Source organism: Monodon monoceros, unplaced genomic scaffold, assembly GCF_005190385.1.
Source record: "Monodon monoceros isolate NGI ecotype Baffin Bay Population unplaced genomic scaffold, NGI_Narwhal_1 Super_Scaffold_10, whole genome shotgun sequence".
NCBI lineage: Eukaryota > Metazoa > Chordata > Mammalia > Artiodactyla > Monodontidae > Monodon > Monodon monoceros.
In genome coordinates, this window is record NW_021703766.1 from 57,565,077 (window position 1) to 57,584,236 (window position 19,160).

Consider the following 19,160-nt stretch of genomic DNA (forward strand, 5'->3'; position numbering starts at 1 on the left):
AGTTTTTGTGAATTTTTTATTTCTTTTTTTTTTTTTTTATACTTTTTGGCCGCGCCACACAGCATGTGGGATCCTATTTCCCCAACTAGGGATCAAACCCATGCTCCCTGCAATGTAAGCGTGGATTCTTAACCACTGGACCACCAGGGAAGTCTCTCATTTCAATTTTTAATGTATTTTTAAACACTGGTTTGTTTTACAACAATAAAATTTACAGTATAGTTTCCAATATTGTTACCAAACTGAACTCGTGTCTACTTGCCCTACGTGCCAATCTAATGACACCAGGTGTGGTGAAGAAAAGTGTAGTGTTTATTGCAGGGCATCAAGCAAGGAGAACAGGTAGCTCCTGCTCAAAAGACCTGAACTCCCCCTTGGCTTTCAGGGAAGGGTTTTTTAAGGCAACATTGGGGTAAGTGTTGCAGCTCACGGACTTTCTTCTGATTGGTTGGTGGCGAGGTAACAGGATGATGTTTTCAGAGTCAACATCATCAACCTTCTCTTTCCAACTGGCCTGGAGTCTATGTGCTTATGGTCAGCAGTTTCCATCTGATGGGAGTTTGGTTTCTGTAAAAACCACTTAGGAATGCAAGTCTGACATTGGTATCTATGTCCTTCAGGGAGGAACTAAAGGTCCTATGACTCTGCTATATGACTGATCCATTATTTAAATTGTTACAAGTTCTCCAGCTGGATTTCTGTTCTTTGTCTCTGCTTGCTTTCACTCCTCTAATCATTAACCTTCAAGCCAGACATTTTGAAACTCCAGGAAGGTTCAGTGGACTAAAGTTTTTCTTTTTTCTTTTTTCTTTGCAATACGCGGGCCTCTCACTGTTGTGGCCTCTCCCGTTGCGGAGCACAGGCTCCGGACGCGCAGGCTCAGCGGCCATGGCTCACGGGCCCAGCCGCTCCGCGGCATGTGGGATCTTTCCGGACCGGGGCACGAACCCGTGTCCCCTGCATCGGCAGGCGGACTCTCAACCACTGCGCCACCAGGGAAGCCCTAAAGTTTTTCTTTAAGCAAGAAATAGAGAACACAAAGGAGTCTGTTACCAAGAGAGCCCATCCAGGGATTGCTCCCTTTCACTCCTGAACCCTCTGCCAAAATTAGTCCCCCCAGCTAATCACCCGCTGAGCGCCGGCGCCACGGTCATAAGGCTCCTCACACATCAGCGGGTAGGGAATATTTTTGACGGTGATACAGGTACAGGCGTCAGGACTCGAACTCCTGTCCTAAATGAATCCAACGGGAGGGGACAGATGCGCAGGGAGCCGCGCGTGGCCCTCTGGGAGATGTAGTTCAGCGCCCTTCGCGCAGGCGCAGTCCCGACCCTTGGCGGTACAGCCTTCCTCCTCCATTCCATAGAGCGCAGCAAAAGGGCTCCGAACCGCTCAGTCTCGCCCCGGGCAGGAGCGGGGCGACCAGGAAGATGAGCGGAAGTGCACGTGCCGCCCTCTGGGAGATGTAGTTCGGCGCCCGCCCACCCAGGCGCAGTAGCGGCCCGTGGCGGGCTTGGCCTTCGTCCTCCATTCCCGGAAGGAGCTCGGCGTGGTAGGGTCCCAGGGTGGGAGAAAAGGCAGAGCTCAGTATTCGAACCCCTCAGCCTAGGCCCTGGGCGGGGGCGGGGCGCACCGGAAGACGACCGGAAGCGCACGTGCTGCCTTCTGGGAGACGTAGTTAGGCGTCCCTGCGCAGGCGCAGGTTGGTTGGTGGCTGCCGTGGCCTTTGTCCTACAGTCCGGTGGGTAAGTGAGATTGGCGGTGGCCGGGGCTGCGGAGGCCGAGCCGGGAGCGGGTCCAAGGTCTTCTATGGGGCCCCGGCCCGGGTGTGTACCTAACGGCGCGCGTCTGTGTCTCGTCTCTTCTGCTGCTTTGGGCCCAGGGCGGGTCGCTGGGGGTAGTATGGGCGGGGCCGAGTGGGCGGGGCCCGGTTTGGGTAGGGGGTTGGGGGGTGGTCTCAGGGTCCGAGAGGAGGGCTTGGGGCAGGGGTTGAGTACTGGCTTTGGTGGAAGGCATTGGGGTCTCTGGCTTCGCGAGCATAGTAAGAGATTGGCTGGCCGGACCCTTCAGAGCCTGGAGCCAGCCTGACCTGCATCCCTTCCCTGTTTTGGCGGGACATCCAGGGTTTGGAGAGTGGGTAAGGCCGAGGCCCCACCACAATGTCATCTCTGGAGCTTCACTTTCCTGAGGGACTTCTGTCTAAAGAATGAAGGAGAGGGAGAGCCAAAGCACCAGATTTTGATCCTAGCCACCTGGGACCCAGGAAACAGACTCATTGTATTAAAATCTTATTGAGCACCGACTGCATGCCAGGCACCATTCAGGCTCCATCATTAATTCAACAAGCAGGTATTTATATGTCCTGGGTGCCAGGCCCATCTTATATCCTAGAGCCCCCCAACATTGTCTCCACACTGGATGCCACAGGAGAGTCAGGGAGATGATGATAAGCCCATAAAACATCACTAAACAAGATAACTCCCATCCAGGAAACTGCAATGAAGACAACGGAGCACAAGCTGGATGGGGCAGAATCAGGGGTGCATAGGCAGGGTCGTCAAGGGACATTACAGAGAGAAGGGAAACACGTCCTGCCTTTGGCCTGACTTTCATTGTAGGCATTCAGCCAGGCAACGGCTTGTAAATCACTGGGAATTGGGCCGTGCACGTAGTAGATGCTAAACAGATGCTGACTGAAGCAAGAGTCTTCCCTCCCAGCAACAGTCGCCTTCCTGTGTATTCTGCTGCCTGCTGGGCTCCATTTCCAGCCGTTTTCACATTTTAATTCCCATAAACTCTGTCCTGGGTCACCACCATCATTTTATGAGAGGGAAGCTGACGCACACCATACAGTGCCCAAGACCCCCGTACTGTCTGGCTTTCTGTCACAGTAAGTCATCACCCTGGAAATCATCTGTGCAATCCAGACTGTGCTCCTTGCCCACCTGGCGGTCAGTTTTCCTGTCTGGAATGGGTAAGGAAAATTTGAGCTCATACTTCATCAGTGCCTGGACTAGCACCTGGGTGCACAGCAGGAGCTCGGGAAATGCCAAGCTGAGGTTGCACTGCTGTTGAGTTTGGCCTGGGTGCTGAGCTCCTTCCACCTGCACACAGGGCTTCCAGGGCCTGGGGTTACTGGTCACCTGTCACCTGTCCAGTCTCTCACATCCCCTTTCCCCCTAGAACTGCCTGCCGAGGAGCTGGCTGTTCCTGCAAGAGGCCCAAGGAGGAGGGAATGACCGCTGGGCTCCTCACTGCCAGGGACCCGGTGAGTACACCACCACCTCACTCTCAGGCCTCCCAGGCTCTACCTGTGGTCCCCACCAGGCTCGTTCTGCCCTCAGGGCCTCTGCCCTCACCAGGAAAGTGCTTTAATCAGCTCCATGTCCTCCTCCACTTCTTACCTCACCACCTCCGAGAAGACCTCCTGGATTCCCCCCCGCCCCGTGCCACCCTGGCAGACGTGGTTCATCCATCCCACTGATGTGTCTGGCACTTTCTCAACACAGGGCTCTAGGTCTGTTCTCCCAGCTCACTCTCTTCATCCAGTCACTTGGCCAACCTGTACTGAGCACTGCTAATGAGCAGGCACCATTCCAGGCACTGTTCCAGGTACTCCAGGTAGAGGAACAGACAAGATGAGCAGAAATCTCCATCCCCGGGGGCTCACAGACCATATGAGGAATGTAAACCTGCCAAGTGTTGGGCAGGGAAATGAGGCCCAGAAGAGGGTGGACTTGGGGACCAGGCATTAACCAGTACAGCCCAGGAGGCCTCTCTGAGGAAGTGGACCCCAAACAGATCTGCAAGAAAGGACAGGGTGAGGCCAGGGCCCACAGGGGGGGATGTTCCAGGTGGAGGGAACAGCATGAGAAAAGGCCTGGAGGTGGGAGCACGCCAGGCACCTAACATGAAGACCAGGCACACGTGTGGCAGGAAGACTGAGAACCAGGTCTCCTAGGCCGGCTTCAGGGGCCTGGGGCCTTAGGAAGCAGTTCTGGCCATTTTGGCCACGTGCAAAGGCCCGGCACACAGTAGGTGTACAGTGAATGGGTGGACAATGAATGTCTGGAACTCTGGTCAGTGCTGGACACATCACTCTGTTCAGCCCCCACATCAGTCCCACAAGGTGGGATGAGGAGGAGATCAAGGCACAGGGGCAAGTCACGCAAGTGGGAGTGGCTGAGGCAGGCATGAGCTCAGGACCCCTGGCCTGGCGCAGACCACCTGCCCCCTGAGGTCCCCAGTGCCCAGCACACATCCTGCTGCCTTCATGGCTCCTCCTTCAGATCCCTGTGTGGCTGCCCAGCAGCATCCCCCCATTTTCTCCAGAGCACTGGCTTCTCCTGGGGTTTTCATTTTTGCCAGCTCCCCGACCCTGCAACTAGCATACAAGCACCAGGAGGCGGGCTGTGTTTGTCCTGTTTCCACGGCCTGAACGGTGACCTGCACTCAGTAGGACTCTGCAGATAACCACTGAGTGAGACCTAATGAGTCTGGAAGGTGTGGAGCAAGCAGGGAGGGTTGGTGAGAGAAAATAAAATCTCCCCAGGCCCCCCAACACAGCTGTTTGAACGGTGGGTCCTCAGGTAAACCACCCACTATGCACCGGGCCAAGGGTACACACTTCCTGTGAATTCCCTCACTCCTCCCAACAGCCCTCAGGGAGCTCCCAGTAACTTGCAGATGAGGGCAGGGAGGCACAGCGCAGTTAAAAGACAGCTGGTGCTGGAGTTTGAATCTCCATCATGTGGATCCAGGGCCGGGTCTTCACAGCGTCACCTCCCAGATGCCCAGTTCTGGTGGGAGAAATTCTAGCAGAGGCAGATTTTGCCTGGTAGACCAGGGTCCAGGATGTGGGCCACCTTGTGTCCCTCACTCCCACCCACATGGCCAAAGTCTATAGACCTTGCATCTCCCCTACTAGCCATCCATAGTGCTTGCTTCTGTGAGATGAAAATCCCTTTGTAGAGGATGTCTGTGCCCAAACCTCACGGGCCTTAAAGAAAATCATAAATTCCCCACTTGATCATGGAAGAAACTGGCCTTGTTCTCTATATCTATGAGTCTGTTTTTGTTTTATTATATTCATTCATTTCTTTATTTTTTTAGATTCCACATATAAGAGATAATACTCAGTATTTGTCTCTGTCTCACTTATTTCACTAAACATAGTATCCTGCAGGTACATCCATGCCATTGCAAATGGCAATTTTTCATTTTTTATGGCTGAGTAGTATTCCATTGTGTGTGTGTGTGTGTGTGTGTGTGTGTGTGTGTGTGTGTGTGTGTGTACATATATATATATGGCACATCTTCTTTATCCATTCATCTGTTGATGGACACTTAGCTGCTATGAACACTGGGGTGCATGTGTCTTTTGGAATTACTGTTTTTGTTTTCTTCAGATATATATCCAGGAGTGGGATTGCTGGATCATATGGTAGTTCTATTAACCCATTATCTAAATGTCCAAAGTTGAAGACTAGGAAACAGTCCTCAGGGGTCCTGCCACTGGAGACCCCCACCCATTTCATTTTCCTGGCCACTCTCCATTGGCTCTTTGTCTCCCCAGCCCCTCTTCTGTGTATTCAGGCGTCATTTATGCACAGCGTAGATTTATCTGAGTGTGCAGCCTGGCAACTGCATGTATGGACACCAGTGGATGGTACAGCTGAGGCACAGGAAGTTCCGAGCCTCCCTGGGGCTCCCTCGTGCCCCTCCCTCAGTCGCTGCTGCTGTGACATCTCAGGGGTCCTTGTTTGTCCAAGGAGGAACCGATAGGAGGATGCGAGTTCCTTGCCGGCCCAAAACTTCCATTCTGACCCCTGGGGTGTGTTTTTCTCTCACTTGTCTTTCAGGGAGGTGGTTCAGCCACATGGCCAGTAGGGGGACGCGCTGGACCCAGACTACCCAAGATCAAATCCTGGCTCAGCCCTTTCTCCCTGGGTGATTTTGGGTGACTTCGTTGGCGTCCTCCCTGGGTGAACAGTGGTTGGATGTGATCACCCGTGGCCTGGGGTTATTAAGTGAGCAATCCACGTGCATCTTTCAGCACCATCTATGTGTTTGCTCTGAATTTTGTTTTTAAGGTTCACAAGTTTAAAGTTCTTAATGTATCAAAACCATGATATCCTTCATAGTGATTTCTAGGTTGATGAATTGGCTTATTTATTTTTTTAATAAATAATATCCCATAATGATATTCTCGTTATAAAAATGTCAAGCAGCACTTATAAAGTCCCCCTTGCTCCTCAGCCCCGTCTCCCAGGCTTCCATCTAAAGCTGCCACTGCTGTCACTTCCACGTGCCTCATTTTCCTGTGTTTATGTACACATTTTCAGACAAATATTAGAATTAGAGCTTTGTTTCCTTTTACATAAATAGCACTGGGCTGGCAACGTCCCACCATTCAGGATTTTTCCATCTGGAAGGTTGTTCCCCAGCTGTGCCTATTAGTGCCCCCCGTCTTTTGCTTGGCTGCAGATTTTCCAGAACCTGACTTTGGCTGCTCTGCCACGATGGGCATCGAGGCCATTACCAGTTGCCTGTTATGACGTTGCAGCAGGGGAGCAAGGTTCTTGGGGGAAGGGGGAGATGGAGGGGAAGTGGAATTGCTGGCGTAACAAGTGTATGTATTTTTGAAAACCTGCCAATTGTGAAAGTAATCCATGCCTGGGTACTAAGCCATCCTCTTCTCAGAAGGCCCAGACTCTCTGTCCTCTTTTTGCTTTTTACTTACTGATTTGTCAGCTCTTTGCATGTGCTGTCCACTCATCCTTTTCCTTCCATTTATGGTGCAAATATTCATTCTGCTGTCATGGGCCCTTGAAGTGGCTTGTAAAGACTTTGTCATCTAGAAGTCATGAATTTTGATTGCTGAATGTATTATTTTCCTGTCGATTCTGTAACAAATCCTAACAAACTTAGTGGCTTAAAACCACACAATTTATTATTTTATGGTTCTGGAGGTCAGAAGTCTGTAGTACATCTCACTGGGCTAAAATCAATGTGTCAGCAGGGCTGTGTTCCTTCTGGCAGCTCTAAGAGAGAATCCACTTCCTTGCCTTTTCCAGCTTCTAGAGGCCTCCCACATTCCTTGGCTCCTGACCCGCTTCTATCTTCAAAGCCAGCTTTGGCCATTTGAGTCTTCCTCACATACTATTACTGTGAGGCTGACTTTTCTGCCTCTTCCCCATTGAAAGACCCTTGTGATTATATTGGGCTCACCAGGATATTCCAGGATAATCTCCTTATTTTAAGATCAGTGGACTAGCAACCTTAATGCCATCTACCATCTTTTTTTTTTTTTTTTTTGGCCGCACCATGGCACGTGGGATCTTAGTTCCCTGACCAGGGATCGAACCCATACCCCCTGCAGTGGAAGCACAGAGTCTTAACCAACCACTGGACCGCTAGGGAAGTCCCATCCGTCTGCCATCTTAATTCCTCCTTGCCATGTAATCCAGGGATGGTAGTGACACAATTCTGCCTACCACACTCATTTTTCTTCTTTCTGACTTTCAGTGTTTTATATTTTATTTGTGAAGACTTTCTCTACCACCCATTTATTAAATTCATGGCCTATACTTTTCCAACTTTTTCCTTTTTTATATTCATCTCTTTAATATTTCTGGAATTTATTTTTATTTATGGTGAGGTAGGGATCTACTGATTTTTCCCCCTAACAGAGGGCCAGTTGCCCTGGTGTGTCCATTGCTTTGAAATGCTCCCACTACCACACTGATTTTCTACGTATACATGGATCTTCATGTACTTGAATTTAATTTACACATGAACAGATTCTTAATAAAGTCACCCAGATTCAACCCTTGGATTTGCTGCTTACTAGCTTTATAACTTTGGTCAAGACACTTAAGCTTTCCCAGTCTCTGTAAAACGTGCTCGTGGCAGCATGGACCCTCTCATCTCTTAAAGAGGGCTTTGTTTCATTCATTATGTATGCATCTTGGACCCATCAGGATGTTATTTTGGCCAAAGGGTGAGGCAGGGAGCCAACCTGACAGTTTCCAGATGCTCCTTCCCCGCTGCCCAGACCCAGCTGCTTCTCGGAGGGGCTACCCACGCAAGCACACTTCCTGTGAACCCAACACGCCAGGACCATCCTCCCCTTCATTGATGATGCATCAGCAGCATTTCTCATGTCAAGAGACTCTTCTCCAGCAGGGTCCCAGGCCCCACAGTAAAAACCTGATCCAAATCCCCAGACCCTCCCACCCACTTGGCCAAGGCCCCAGTTCACCAGATGCTGCCACTAGCAGCCACGCCGGGGACACTTGAGGACGCTCATGTGTGACGTTTCAGGAGCAAGTGACTTTTGAGGACGTGGTCGTGGAGTTCACCTGGGAGGAGTGGGGGCAGCTGGAGCCAGCCCAGAGGACCCTGTACCGAGATGTGATGCTGGAGACCTTTGGGCTCCTTGCCTCTGTGGGTGAGGGAACCCCCGTGCCCCTGATGGTCTGCCTACAGTACAGATTCTAATTTTCCTGGGATAAAAGTGGGAGTAGATCTAGGCCATAAAAGCAAATACCTGGCCTTCAGGGACCTGTTTCAGTGCAGGGAATGTCAATTAGGATATTTTGGTTGCAAATGACAGACCCTAGCTAACAATGCCAGAAGCAGAAAGTCATGGGGTAAGAGGGACATACCAGGTCCCGTGACCACAGAACCCCGGGTAGACCTGGATCTTCCTATGGTGCTGTTGGGACCCCTCTGCTGCCCGCCCCCCTACCCCTTTCTGCCTCCATTCGCAGATGGGGCCCTCTGAAGGTGACAAGACAGCTGAGAGAGTGCCTCTCCCAGGTTTGAGACCAGCAGAAGAGGCAGGCTCTGTGTCCCGGGCACCCATAGTAGGCCCCTGGGTTGTCTTGGTTTGGCAGCCAGGTCCCCTCCAGCCTGGTAGTTGTTGCCAGCAGGCACGGGATGAAGCAGAGCTCTGATTGGCCACACCGGGGCCAAGGATGGGGTCAGGGACTGAGTGAGGGGAGGAGGTCCCTAAGGAATGTCAGAGGCTGTTACCACACCATGGCCTCCTGGAACCCCAGCCACTTGGGTCCCAGAAGACTGAGGGTGGAGTGGGCAGAGGGCTGGGAAGGGTCCTGGGACACAGATGCTCACTCCATGGGTTTCTCCCTGAGCAGGACACTGGCTCCCAAAGCCGGACGTCATCTCCCTGCTGGAGCACAAGGCGGAGCTGTGGGTGGTGGACAAGGGAGCCCCCCAAGGTGTGTGCACAGGTGAGATGAAAGCCCTGCAGGTCTGGGAGGAACCCGTTCGCCCCCAGGTTCTCTCCATTCCTGCCCTGACTCTTCAGAGCAAATTAACTACTCAGTCTTGCAGGGAGCATTCACCAAGCGTCCATTTTGCTGTGAGTAAGACCAAGTTCCCATCTTCACTGAATTGACATTTTGGTGAGGGAGAGGAGCACACGATAAACAGCTATAATAATAATAATAACAGTGAACAAGATGATTACAGATCATGATGAATGCTGAGAAATGGAAGCAGGGGATGAGGTAGAGACTAGGATTGGGGCGAGGACTGAGCAGAGAGATGGGGGCTAGCCTCTCCAAGGAGGTGGGGTGTGAGCTGAAGCCTAAACCATGAGAACAATGTGACCATGAAACAATCTGGGAGGACAGAACTCCAGGCAGAGGAAACAGCAAGCACAAGGCCACCAAGGCAGTGCAACAGCCAGCTCTTGCCATGTAACAAACACTCCAGCCTCGGTGGTTTAAACCAAAGAATCACTTATGACTCATGCATCTGTGTGCTGGTGGATCCAGGCTGGGCTCTTCCATGTGCCTGTAGGTTGGCTGGGTAGTTCTGCTCTTCATACCTCTTGTCCAGCTCCTGAGACCAGCAGGTAAGTCTGTTGGGGGTGGGAGTGTCCCGGCCCTCTGGCGACAGGCCCTGACCCTAGGTAAGCAGTGGCCCATCACCAGGGCCTAAGAAGGGATGGGACAGTGTGTGGGGGGGGGGGTTATAACAGGGTCTCCCTAGCCTCGAGTAATAACCAGTCCTTACTTAATATATCAGCTTCGGATTGGTGCTGTGACAAATTACCACAAACTTAGTGGCTTAAAGCAACACATATTACCTTACAGTTCTAGAGGTCAGAAGTCCAAAATGGGTCTCCCTTGGCTACAGTACAGTGTCAGCAGGGCAGTGTTTCTTCTGGAGGGTTTGGGGGAAATCCGTTTCCTTTCACTGTCCAGCTTCTAGAGACTGCACACATTCCTTGATACAAGGCCTTATCCATCTTCAAAGTCAGCAATGGCTGGTTAAGCCTTCTCATATCATGTCCTTCCTGCCTCTCTCTTTCACACTGAAGAACTCTTCTGATTACATTGGGCCCACCCTGATAAGCCAATGAGGGTAATCACAGATGATTGCTTATGTCAAATGATGAGCTGCCTAATTCCTCCTTGACATATAAGGTAAGCATAGATTCAAAGCTTCCAGAGATTAGGATGTGTATATATTTGGGAGCCACTGTTCTGCCAACCACATCTGGCTTGACCTTTTTTATTTTTAGCTTTTCACTAGAGTGTAACATAAATGGGAACGGTGCCCATGTCACACCTTTAGGCCAGTTTGGTGTCAGGGTGGGGACACCGAAGCCATGGCTGTGCAGAGACGGCCAAAATGATGGAGGAGGAGGAGCAAATGTATCTGTTCGTTCAGCGTGCCCATTGAGCTCTGCTCTGGGCTGGCAGTACTTCAGGCCCGGGGCATCTGTCAGCAGTTTCCCTGGATGCTAGCTCTCTCCTCAGCACCGTCTCCCACCCTCATTCTCTGTGCTCCCCCTGAAAACCCCATCCACACCCCTACACCAAGTCCCCCACCCCTGGTTATCCTCTGTGCTTCTCCTCCCTCTCCTGTTCCTTCTCTGATTTGCAAAACTCTCTTTTTTTTAATGGACAAAGCCACCTGTGCCTTGGACCTTTCAAAACCATCAGTTTTATTCTTCCATCCACCCATCCAGCCACCACAAACTCTTCCCCCAGAACTGGGATTAAGGGACGTTTCCATTTTTCTGTTTCTTTTAGACTTTGAAACTAGACAAACCAAACTATCAACTGTGAAGCAAGACATAACTGAAGAAATACCCAATAATGCCCTGGTAGAAAGGTTCCTGTGGGAAAGTCTGTGGAACTCCAAGGGTGAAAATGCTGAGGGCCACTGGGAACAGGGTCGCAAGAGGCCGGATAGCCATGTGGTGCAGGCTGCCTTCATGCCTGTGAAGACACCCACTCAGGAGCAGCAGCAGGGGAATGGGTTTGGGGAAAACTTGAGTCTGAGGCCTGATCTCCCAACTCGACCAATGACTCCTAAAAGGCAAGGCCCCCCCCGTGTGGGGAACACATGGAAAGAGGGAGGATCCGGACTCAGATACTCAACAGAAAACCTGTGCAAAAGAGAAGCCCTACAGATGTCAGGAATGTGGAAAGGCCTTTAGTCACAGCTCAGCACTCATCGAACACCACCGAACACACACGGGAGAGAGACCTTACGAATGTCACGAATGTGGCAAAGGCTTCCGAAACAGCTCAGCGCTTACCAAACACCAGAGAATCCACACTGGTGAGAAGCCTTATAAGTGCACTCAGTGCGGGAGGACCTTCAACCAAATTGCCCCACTGATCCAGCACCAGAGAACTCATACAGGTGAGAAGCCCTACGAGTGCAGTGAATGTGGGAAATCCTTTAGTTTTAGGTCCTCCTTCAGCCAACACGAGCGGACGCACACAGGTGAGAAGCCCTACACGTGCAGTCAGTGCGGGAAGGCCTTCCGGCAGAGCATCCACCTCACCCAGCACCTGCGAATCCACACCGGGGAGAAGCCCTACCAGTGTGGAGAATGCGGCAAGGCCTTCAGCCACAGCTCGTCCCTGACCAAACACCAGCGGATCCACACGGGGGAGAAGCCCTACGAGTGCCAGGCATGTGGAAAAGCCTTCACCCAGATCACACCACTGATTCAGCATCAGAGGACACACACAGGTGAGCGGCCCTACGAGTGCAGCGAGTGCGGGAAGGCCTTCAGCCAGAGCACGCTCCTGACCGAGCATCGGAGGATCCACACAGGAGAGAAGCCCTACGGGTGCAACGAGTGTGGGAAAACCTTCAGTCACAGCTCGTCGCTTAGCCAGCATGAGCGGACACACACGGGTGAGAAGCCCTACTCGTGCAGTCAGTGCGGGAAGGCCTTCCGGCAGAGCACACACCTCACTCAGCACCAGAGAATCCACACCGGGGAGAAGCCCTATGAGTGTAGCGAGTGCGGGAAGGCCTTCAGCCACAGCTCGTCCCTGACCAAACACCAGCGGATCCACACCGGGGAGAAGCCCTATGAGTGTAACGAGTGTGGCAGAGCCTTCAGCCAGCTTGCGCCGCTCATTCAACACCAGAGGATCCACACGGGAGAGAAGCCCTACGAGTGTAATGCGTGTGGCAGGGCCTTCAGCCAGAGCTCCCTCCTCATAGAACACCAGAGGATTCACACCAAGGAGAAACCCTATGGGTGCAACGAATGTGGAAAATCCTTCAGCCACAGCTCATCGCTCAGCCAGCATGAGAGGACACACACTGGGGAAAAGCCCTACGAGTGCCAGGATTGTGGAAAATCCTTCAGGCAGAGCACCCACCTCACTCAGCACCGGAGGATCCACACAGGAGAGAAGCCATATGAGTGCAGGGACTGCGGGAAAGCCTTCACACACAGCTCCTCCCTTACCAAGCACCAGAGAACTCATGCTGGGTAGACCCACTCCACATGTTCCGGGACCCAGCAAAGCCTTAAGCTATAGTGCATCGCTTACTAGATTTGACCCAGTCATACTCCTGAGAAACAACACAAACATTATACACAAGCCTTCATGCTCAGCAAACTCCTTACACCCCCACAGAGAGTTCATATTTATGGAAATGATTGTGGGAATACCTAGCTCTGGGTCATCCATCCCGGGATATCAGATCATCCAGACAGTAGGGAAGTGTGGAGTTAATCACTGTTGAGGACTTTCAGCCATGAGTGGCCACTAATGCTTCATTATAGAACCTACAAAAGAGAAATGGAAAAAAATGTGGATCTGGGGTGGCTTCTAAGGATTCACCATATTCCAAACCAGAGATTTTCAAAGTGGTGACAAACTCAGCGAATGCCTTTCATATAAAAGAACCAAACGCAGTCAGAATTTATCATTATTGTGCATTACATTCTTGGCAGGGGTTGCTTATGAATGGTGCAACTTGACTCTGATATTCCCTAAAAACAATATGGCAGAGTGTTCCAGACATGAGAGTGGCACTTTATGGAATCACCATGAATATTCAGCTGTCTCAGTACAAAATTTTCTGATTTGTGTGTAAATACTTTGGTCAAGGTACATGGCCACCAGCCTCACAGATGTAAATGCCATATGACAAAGTATCCATGTACTATAAACAGATTTTAAAGTAGTTATATGCATTATATTGCAATAAGTTAATCTTTATATGCAATGGAATTGAAAAGATTTGTATAGGAAGACTTGAAAGGTAAAGCCACTTCCATGGAGTCTTGCAGATTCTGAGATGGCTTTTGCTGCTCTCTTCTTGCTATAAATTTTTCTACAGGACTCACAGGCATTAGAAATGCAGATGTTGCTGTTTCATAAAAAGAGGAAGATTTTTTCTTTGTTAAGCCACCATCTTATGAGCAAGAGCACACCCACGTTGGAACCTTATGTTTTGCAAGATCTATCTCTTGAGAAATGTACAAGTTAATCTTCTTTTGAACTGTTTTTTTATTGATTCTTTATCCTGGTGTTTAATAAGCTTTTGTTTTTATAAAATTTAACTTGAAGGCAGTCTATAGTATTTCACTGAACCCTGAATCCACTAACAGCAGTCACCCTGACAACCGTGATCCTTAAACAGTGACTTGTCACCCTCACTAGAACCCATATGTAAATTGCATTGGCTGGTTTTGGTCACTAACCATCAGTTAGGGTTATAACAATCAGTTTGACTTTTCTAATCACAGTGCTAGGATATAAGCTTCCAGTTAAATTGAAATTTCTCCCTTGGGGAAACCATGTTGCAAATAGTCTTCCAATACTGTTCCTCAGTATGCTTGTGGAATGCCCCCTCTTTTTTGGACTTAATTTCAGTCATTTAAAAACCACGTGAGAAAATCATGGCTTGCGCGCCGCTCCCCGCTCGCAGCCCCGTGCCTCGCTCCTCTCCAAACATGGCAAAAATATCCAGCCCTACAGAGACTGAACAGTGCATTGAGTTTGTGATTGCTGTTTCCCAAAAGCATGCTGGAAGGGACGGTAACAACAGCAAACTCTCCAAGGCCGAGTTCCTTATCTTCATGAATACAGAGCTGGGTGCCTTCACAAAGAACCAGAAGGACCCTACTGTCCTTGACCGCATGATGAAGAAACTGGACCTCGACTCTGATGGGCAGCTAGATTTCCAAGAATTTCTTAATCGTATTGGCGGCCTGGCCGTAGCTTGCCATGACTCCTTTATTAAGTCTACCTCTTCCCAGAAGTAAATCAGAGGAGCCTTTGGGCCTGGCCTGCAGCTCCACTCCCTTTCCTTCAGCCTCCCAATTATCATCTACCCCTCACAGCCCACACATACCCTGAGCCAGGCACACCCACCACCCCATGCAGGCCACTTCTGCTGGTAGTAATAAAACAATATTGTTTTTTAAAGTACACACTGGAGTGTCAGTAAATGTGTGCAAGGGAGGGAGATGACTGGGAGGAATATAAATTACATTGATGGAAACAGTAACCAGAAGTTGCAAAGTAAATAGTAAAAATGCATCTTGGGTGTATACATAATCATGACTAATGATACCAACATAATCATCTCTAAATTATTCAAACTGATGGGGAGACATCATTTATTGTTCACTCATTAAATGTCTATACACCCCTACTACAGGCACTGTCATACACTGAGGATACAGCAAGACAGACAAGGTCCTGCCTTCACTGAGGTTACCTTCTAGTGTGTGTGGGGAAACAATAAGTGAATAAGGAACTATGAGAGTGAAAAAAAAAAACACTTAAGAAAATCAGTAAGTAGTGCATAGCAGCACTCTCCAATAGACACAATGTGTAAGCCCCATCGGTAAATTTTAAATATATTGTAATAGTCCCATTTAAAAAGAAGGAACAGGTGACATTAATTTACTATTTGTCCCTATATATCCCAAATGTTACCACTTTGACATGTTGTTTATATAAAAAAATCACAATTGAGATATTTTGCTTTCTTTTTATACTATGTCTTTGAAATCCAGTGTGTGTTTTACATTTACAGTACATTTTAATTTGCTGTAGCCACATTTCAAGTGCTCATTTGCCACATGTAGCCAGCGAGTGGCTGTACAGGACAGGGCAGCTCAATAGCCTTGGTCCTTTGGTCAGGTGTTCAGACCTCCCTCCCTTTATTACATGTATCCTCTTCCCTTTCCCTGTGCTTCTATCCTTGTGTAGCTGCTTGTCCTCAAGGAAATTAGATGTGCTGGGAAGAGCAGCAGCAAAGTCAGTCAGAATAGAGAGGAGACAAGGTGAAGATTGGCCAGAGATAATAACACCTGCATTATTGTGTGGTGGATTGGGAGGTGGGAGGGGTCTCACATTAGGAGCCTCTGCACTTGTGGTTTGTTGGCTTTTTCAGAGAGGCTTGCCCTGATGCCTTGGTGAACACCTGTTTTATGACTTACTGCTGTCCTTAGGTTTTTTGGTGCTCATGTTGTCCCAGACGTGGCCAATAATAGTCCCTTCAGGAAAGTTCCTGCCATCCCTGTGACATGCCTTCATCATTTTCAGTATAAGATGTTATAAACTCATCTTGTTTCTACCCTGAAATCAGCCCCGAAATCAGCCATATTTCTGCAGGTCCAAAGAACTGGTTCATATTAGTAGGGGATGCTATTCAGGACCAAATCTGAGTGCCAGGTGTGCTCACTGCTACTAGGTTGTCTACTGCTGAGCTAGGAAATAAAGGCGCATGTATAAACACTTACATAGATACACACAAAAAGGTATATGGGTGCATATACATACACAGAAATACCTCCCATTCCAATCTGTGACTCCCCGTATTTTTATGTCCCTCTTCAATAGCGAGAATGCTAAGACCCCTAAAATAAACATACTAATTTGCTGAATTCTAAAATACTTGTAAAATAGTTTCAGAGTTGCTTTTCTCAAACCACTACAAAAACAAACCTAATAAAAGAAATTTAGAATTTGTTTGCTGTTCTTCTTCCATCACCACCCTGCCCAACACATGGTAAAGCACACAAATGGATGATTTATTCTACAGAGAGACAAAAATATCGCCAGATGTCCCCACTTGTTAACCTCAGGGTAAGCTGGGTTGGGTCAGGCGTCAGGGAAAATGGGTCTGTGCTTAACTCCCATCCAAAGGTGCAGGGATATGAACCATTGAGAAGAAACTTGGTAAGAACCTGGGAAGGATTAGATTTATCTGTCCCAGAGTCTCCCTCTCAGAGCAGTCTCCACTACAGGAAATCAGAACTTCCTACTGCAGAAGCCACGCCCCTTTCCCTACACTTCTGGGAAGCCTGGGAGGGTTGCCCTAAGAAATGCTTCCGTTTGTGTGTGGCCTCTCAGGAGCCCAACTCTCAAGAGACAGTTTTTGTCGGCCAGAGGCTGGAGCTGGAGAGCTGGTTGTTTCACTGAGACTTCTGGAAACTGTCCTTTCTATAAACTCAGGTGCTCACTGGTTGAGAGAGGCCTGAGTTACATTATGTTTTGAGGATCGGGTTTCATGGATTGGCCATGAAGTAAATGAAGCTGAAACTCCAAGGTCCTTCACTCTATTGCACCCCTTCCAAAGCCTAACACCTCATTTTATCTTAGTAATTTTTAATTCTTCCTCCCAAAGAGGGACTTCTCAGTCGTGTGAGCAACAGGCCCAATGAATCTGGACTGATCCCTCACTCAGGATACTCAAGAAACACACACACATTTATAATGAAGATGCTCACAAATTTTATATATGCACTGAACACATACATACCAAATCTTGTACACAGAAAAATGACTGGAAGGACGGATACTGAGATGTCAAAAGTTCCTATGAGCTGGGAACATGAGAAAAAAAATTTTTTCTCCTTCATTTTTTTTTTTTTTTTCAGTTTTCCATGATTGGGAGGATTTTTTTCAAAATGGTGAAAAATGAATTTTATTGAAGTGCTGTAAATAAAGAATTTCCAAGGGAATTCAAAAAGCAAAAACAAATGCAGCCAAAATTCCACCATGTTTTATAGTTACAATGTAACAAATATTTGTATTCTACTTCTTGAGCTACACTTAGAAATTTTTCTTCCATGTTGCTACAGTCTTCTTAATTATCATTATGCTTCATTATTTTTTGAATGGCTCTACCAAAATTTAAGTCATCATTCCTCTGTAATTGGGGGTATTTAACTCCATGTAAATAGCCATCCTAGTCACTTGTATGTATTTTACTTGTAGTATTCCACCTAGATCCAGAAAGGATTTCAGCCTCTCAATGTATGTAGCTTTCTCCTTTTTTTCCCCACTAATTCTCTAGGAAAAATCACCACACCTGAAATTGAAAGTTCAAGGAACACAAATGTCAAAGTAGTTCTTAAGCAACTGGGCTGTTTGTGTTCCAGATAGTTGCACTGGTTGACACTGATTTACAAAACTCATCAACCCAAATAATAACGGGGGGTCATGTATTAGTCTGCTCGGGCTACCATGAGAAACAAAAAACAAAACACACTGGGCTTCCCTGGTGGCGCAGTGGTTGAGCGTCCGCCTGCTGATGCAGGGGACACGGGTTCGTGCCCCGGTCCGGGAAGATCCCACATGCCGTGGAGCAGCTGGGCCCGTGAGCCATGGCTGCTGAGCCTGCGCGTCCGGAGCCCTGTGCTCCGCAACGGGAGAGGCCACAACAGTGAGAGGCCCACGTACCGCAAAAAACGAAACAAAACAAAACAAAACACACAGGCTAGGTGGCTTAAAACAGCACAAATTTATTTTCTCACAGTTATGGAGGCTGGAACTCCAAGATCAAGGTGCTGTCAGGGTTGGTTTCTGGTGAGACCTTTTTTCCTAGCTTCCTCTGTGCACACTTGGCAAGAGAGAGCAACCTCTGCTCTTTCTTTTTATAAGGACACCAGTCCCATGGGATTAGGGCCCCACCCGTATGACCTCATTTAACCTTAATTATCTCCCTAAGGCCCTATCTCTAAATTAGGGGTTAGGGCTTCCACATATGAGCTGGGGGCAGGGGGAAGGAGGGAAGGTGGGCACGGTGGCACACAACTCAGTCCATTACGTAAGGTATTTAAGCACCTCCTTCCCGTTGGAACTCATTCCCATCTTTCCAGGTTTCCATTTATGTGGTTTACCTTCCCCCATCCCTATGAACACAGCTACCCTCTGCCACTCCGTGTGAACCCACTAACACTCAAGCAGCAGCAACCACCACAAGACTGCGATGTGAGTGAGGAAATAAATCCTTTATTGTGTTAAGCCCCCGTGATTCGGGCACCATCACAACAGACTGCCTGCCCAAACACAGTGACAGAAAGAGGCACCAGTTTCTCTATCCACAGAAAGCAGTCAAATTTATGCTCAGGCAATGAAAACAATGCTGCAACCTGAGATTAAATGCAAAACTCAAAGATCGCCTTACGTAGCCCAAGGAGTTAAGTTCCCCTTGCCCACACAGGCAGATCTCATCAACCTTTATTGGTGTTTTCAACTGGTTTTGATCACAGTCACCCCCACTCCCTGCCTAGTAAGATATACATTTTACATTGCAACCAGTTCTCATATTTAGATGTATGGCTGAAAAGTTTCACAAAACAATATTTGCCTTTACTACATTATGAATTTTGACCTATTTTATTCTATTTCATTGCTCTGTAATGCCAGTGGCCACCCACTAATTTGATTTTTCAACTCACTAATGGGATGAGACATAGTTTGAAAACACTGCAATTACTAGGCTCCGAGTGTTTTTGTGATCTTTGTAAGCCACTCCATACCCATGTGAGTTAAACTGGAGAACGGTACGCTACTGAGGACTCAGAAGTAAACCTGCCATCACATATTTACGAAAAA

At 48.7% G+C, this 19,160-nt stretch overlaps 2 protein-coding genes and 1 pseudogene across 2 annotated transcripts in view; 2 read left to right on the plus strand and 1 right to left on the minus strand.

Moving 5' to 3' along the window:
- Positions 1-1,563: 1,563 nt before the first annotated feature.
- ZNF135 (zinc finger protein 135) lies at positions 1,564-13,109 on the plus strand. The gene is given in 6 exon segments (XM_029240618.1): positions 1,564-1,826; positions 3,184-3,268; positions 8,326-8,452; positions 9,162-9,257; positions 11,073-11,365; positions 11,367-13,109. Coding segments are annotated over 6 exon segments (2,040 nt in total). The 5' UTR covers positions 1,564-1,809; the 3' UTR covers positions 12,789-13,109.
- Positions 12,928-19,160, minus strand: part of ZNF329 (zinc finger protein 329) — a 46,090-nt gene continuing 39,857 nt past the window's right edge. Inside the window, exon 5 of the mRNA XM_029240750.1 lies at positions 12,928-13,084. Coding sequence (XP_029096583.1) covers positions 13,048-13,084 — 37 coding nt within the window. The 3' untranslated portion in view covers positions 12,928-13,047. The remainder of the gene's footprint in view (positions 13,085-19,160) is intronic.
- Positions 13,345-16,256, plus strand: LOC114906229 (annotated as a pseudogene).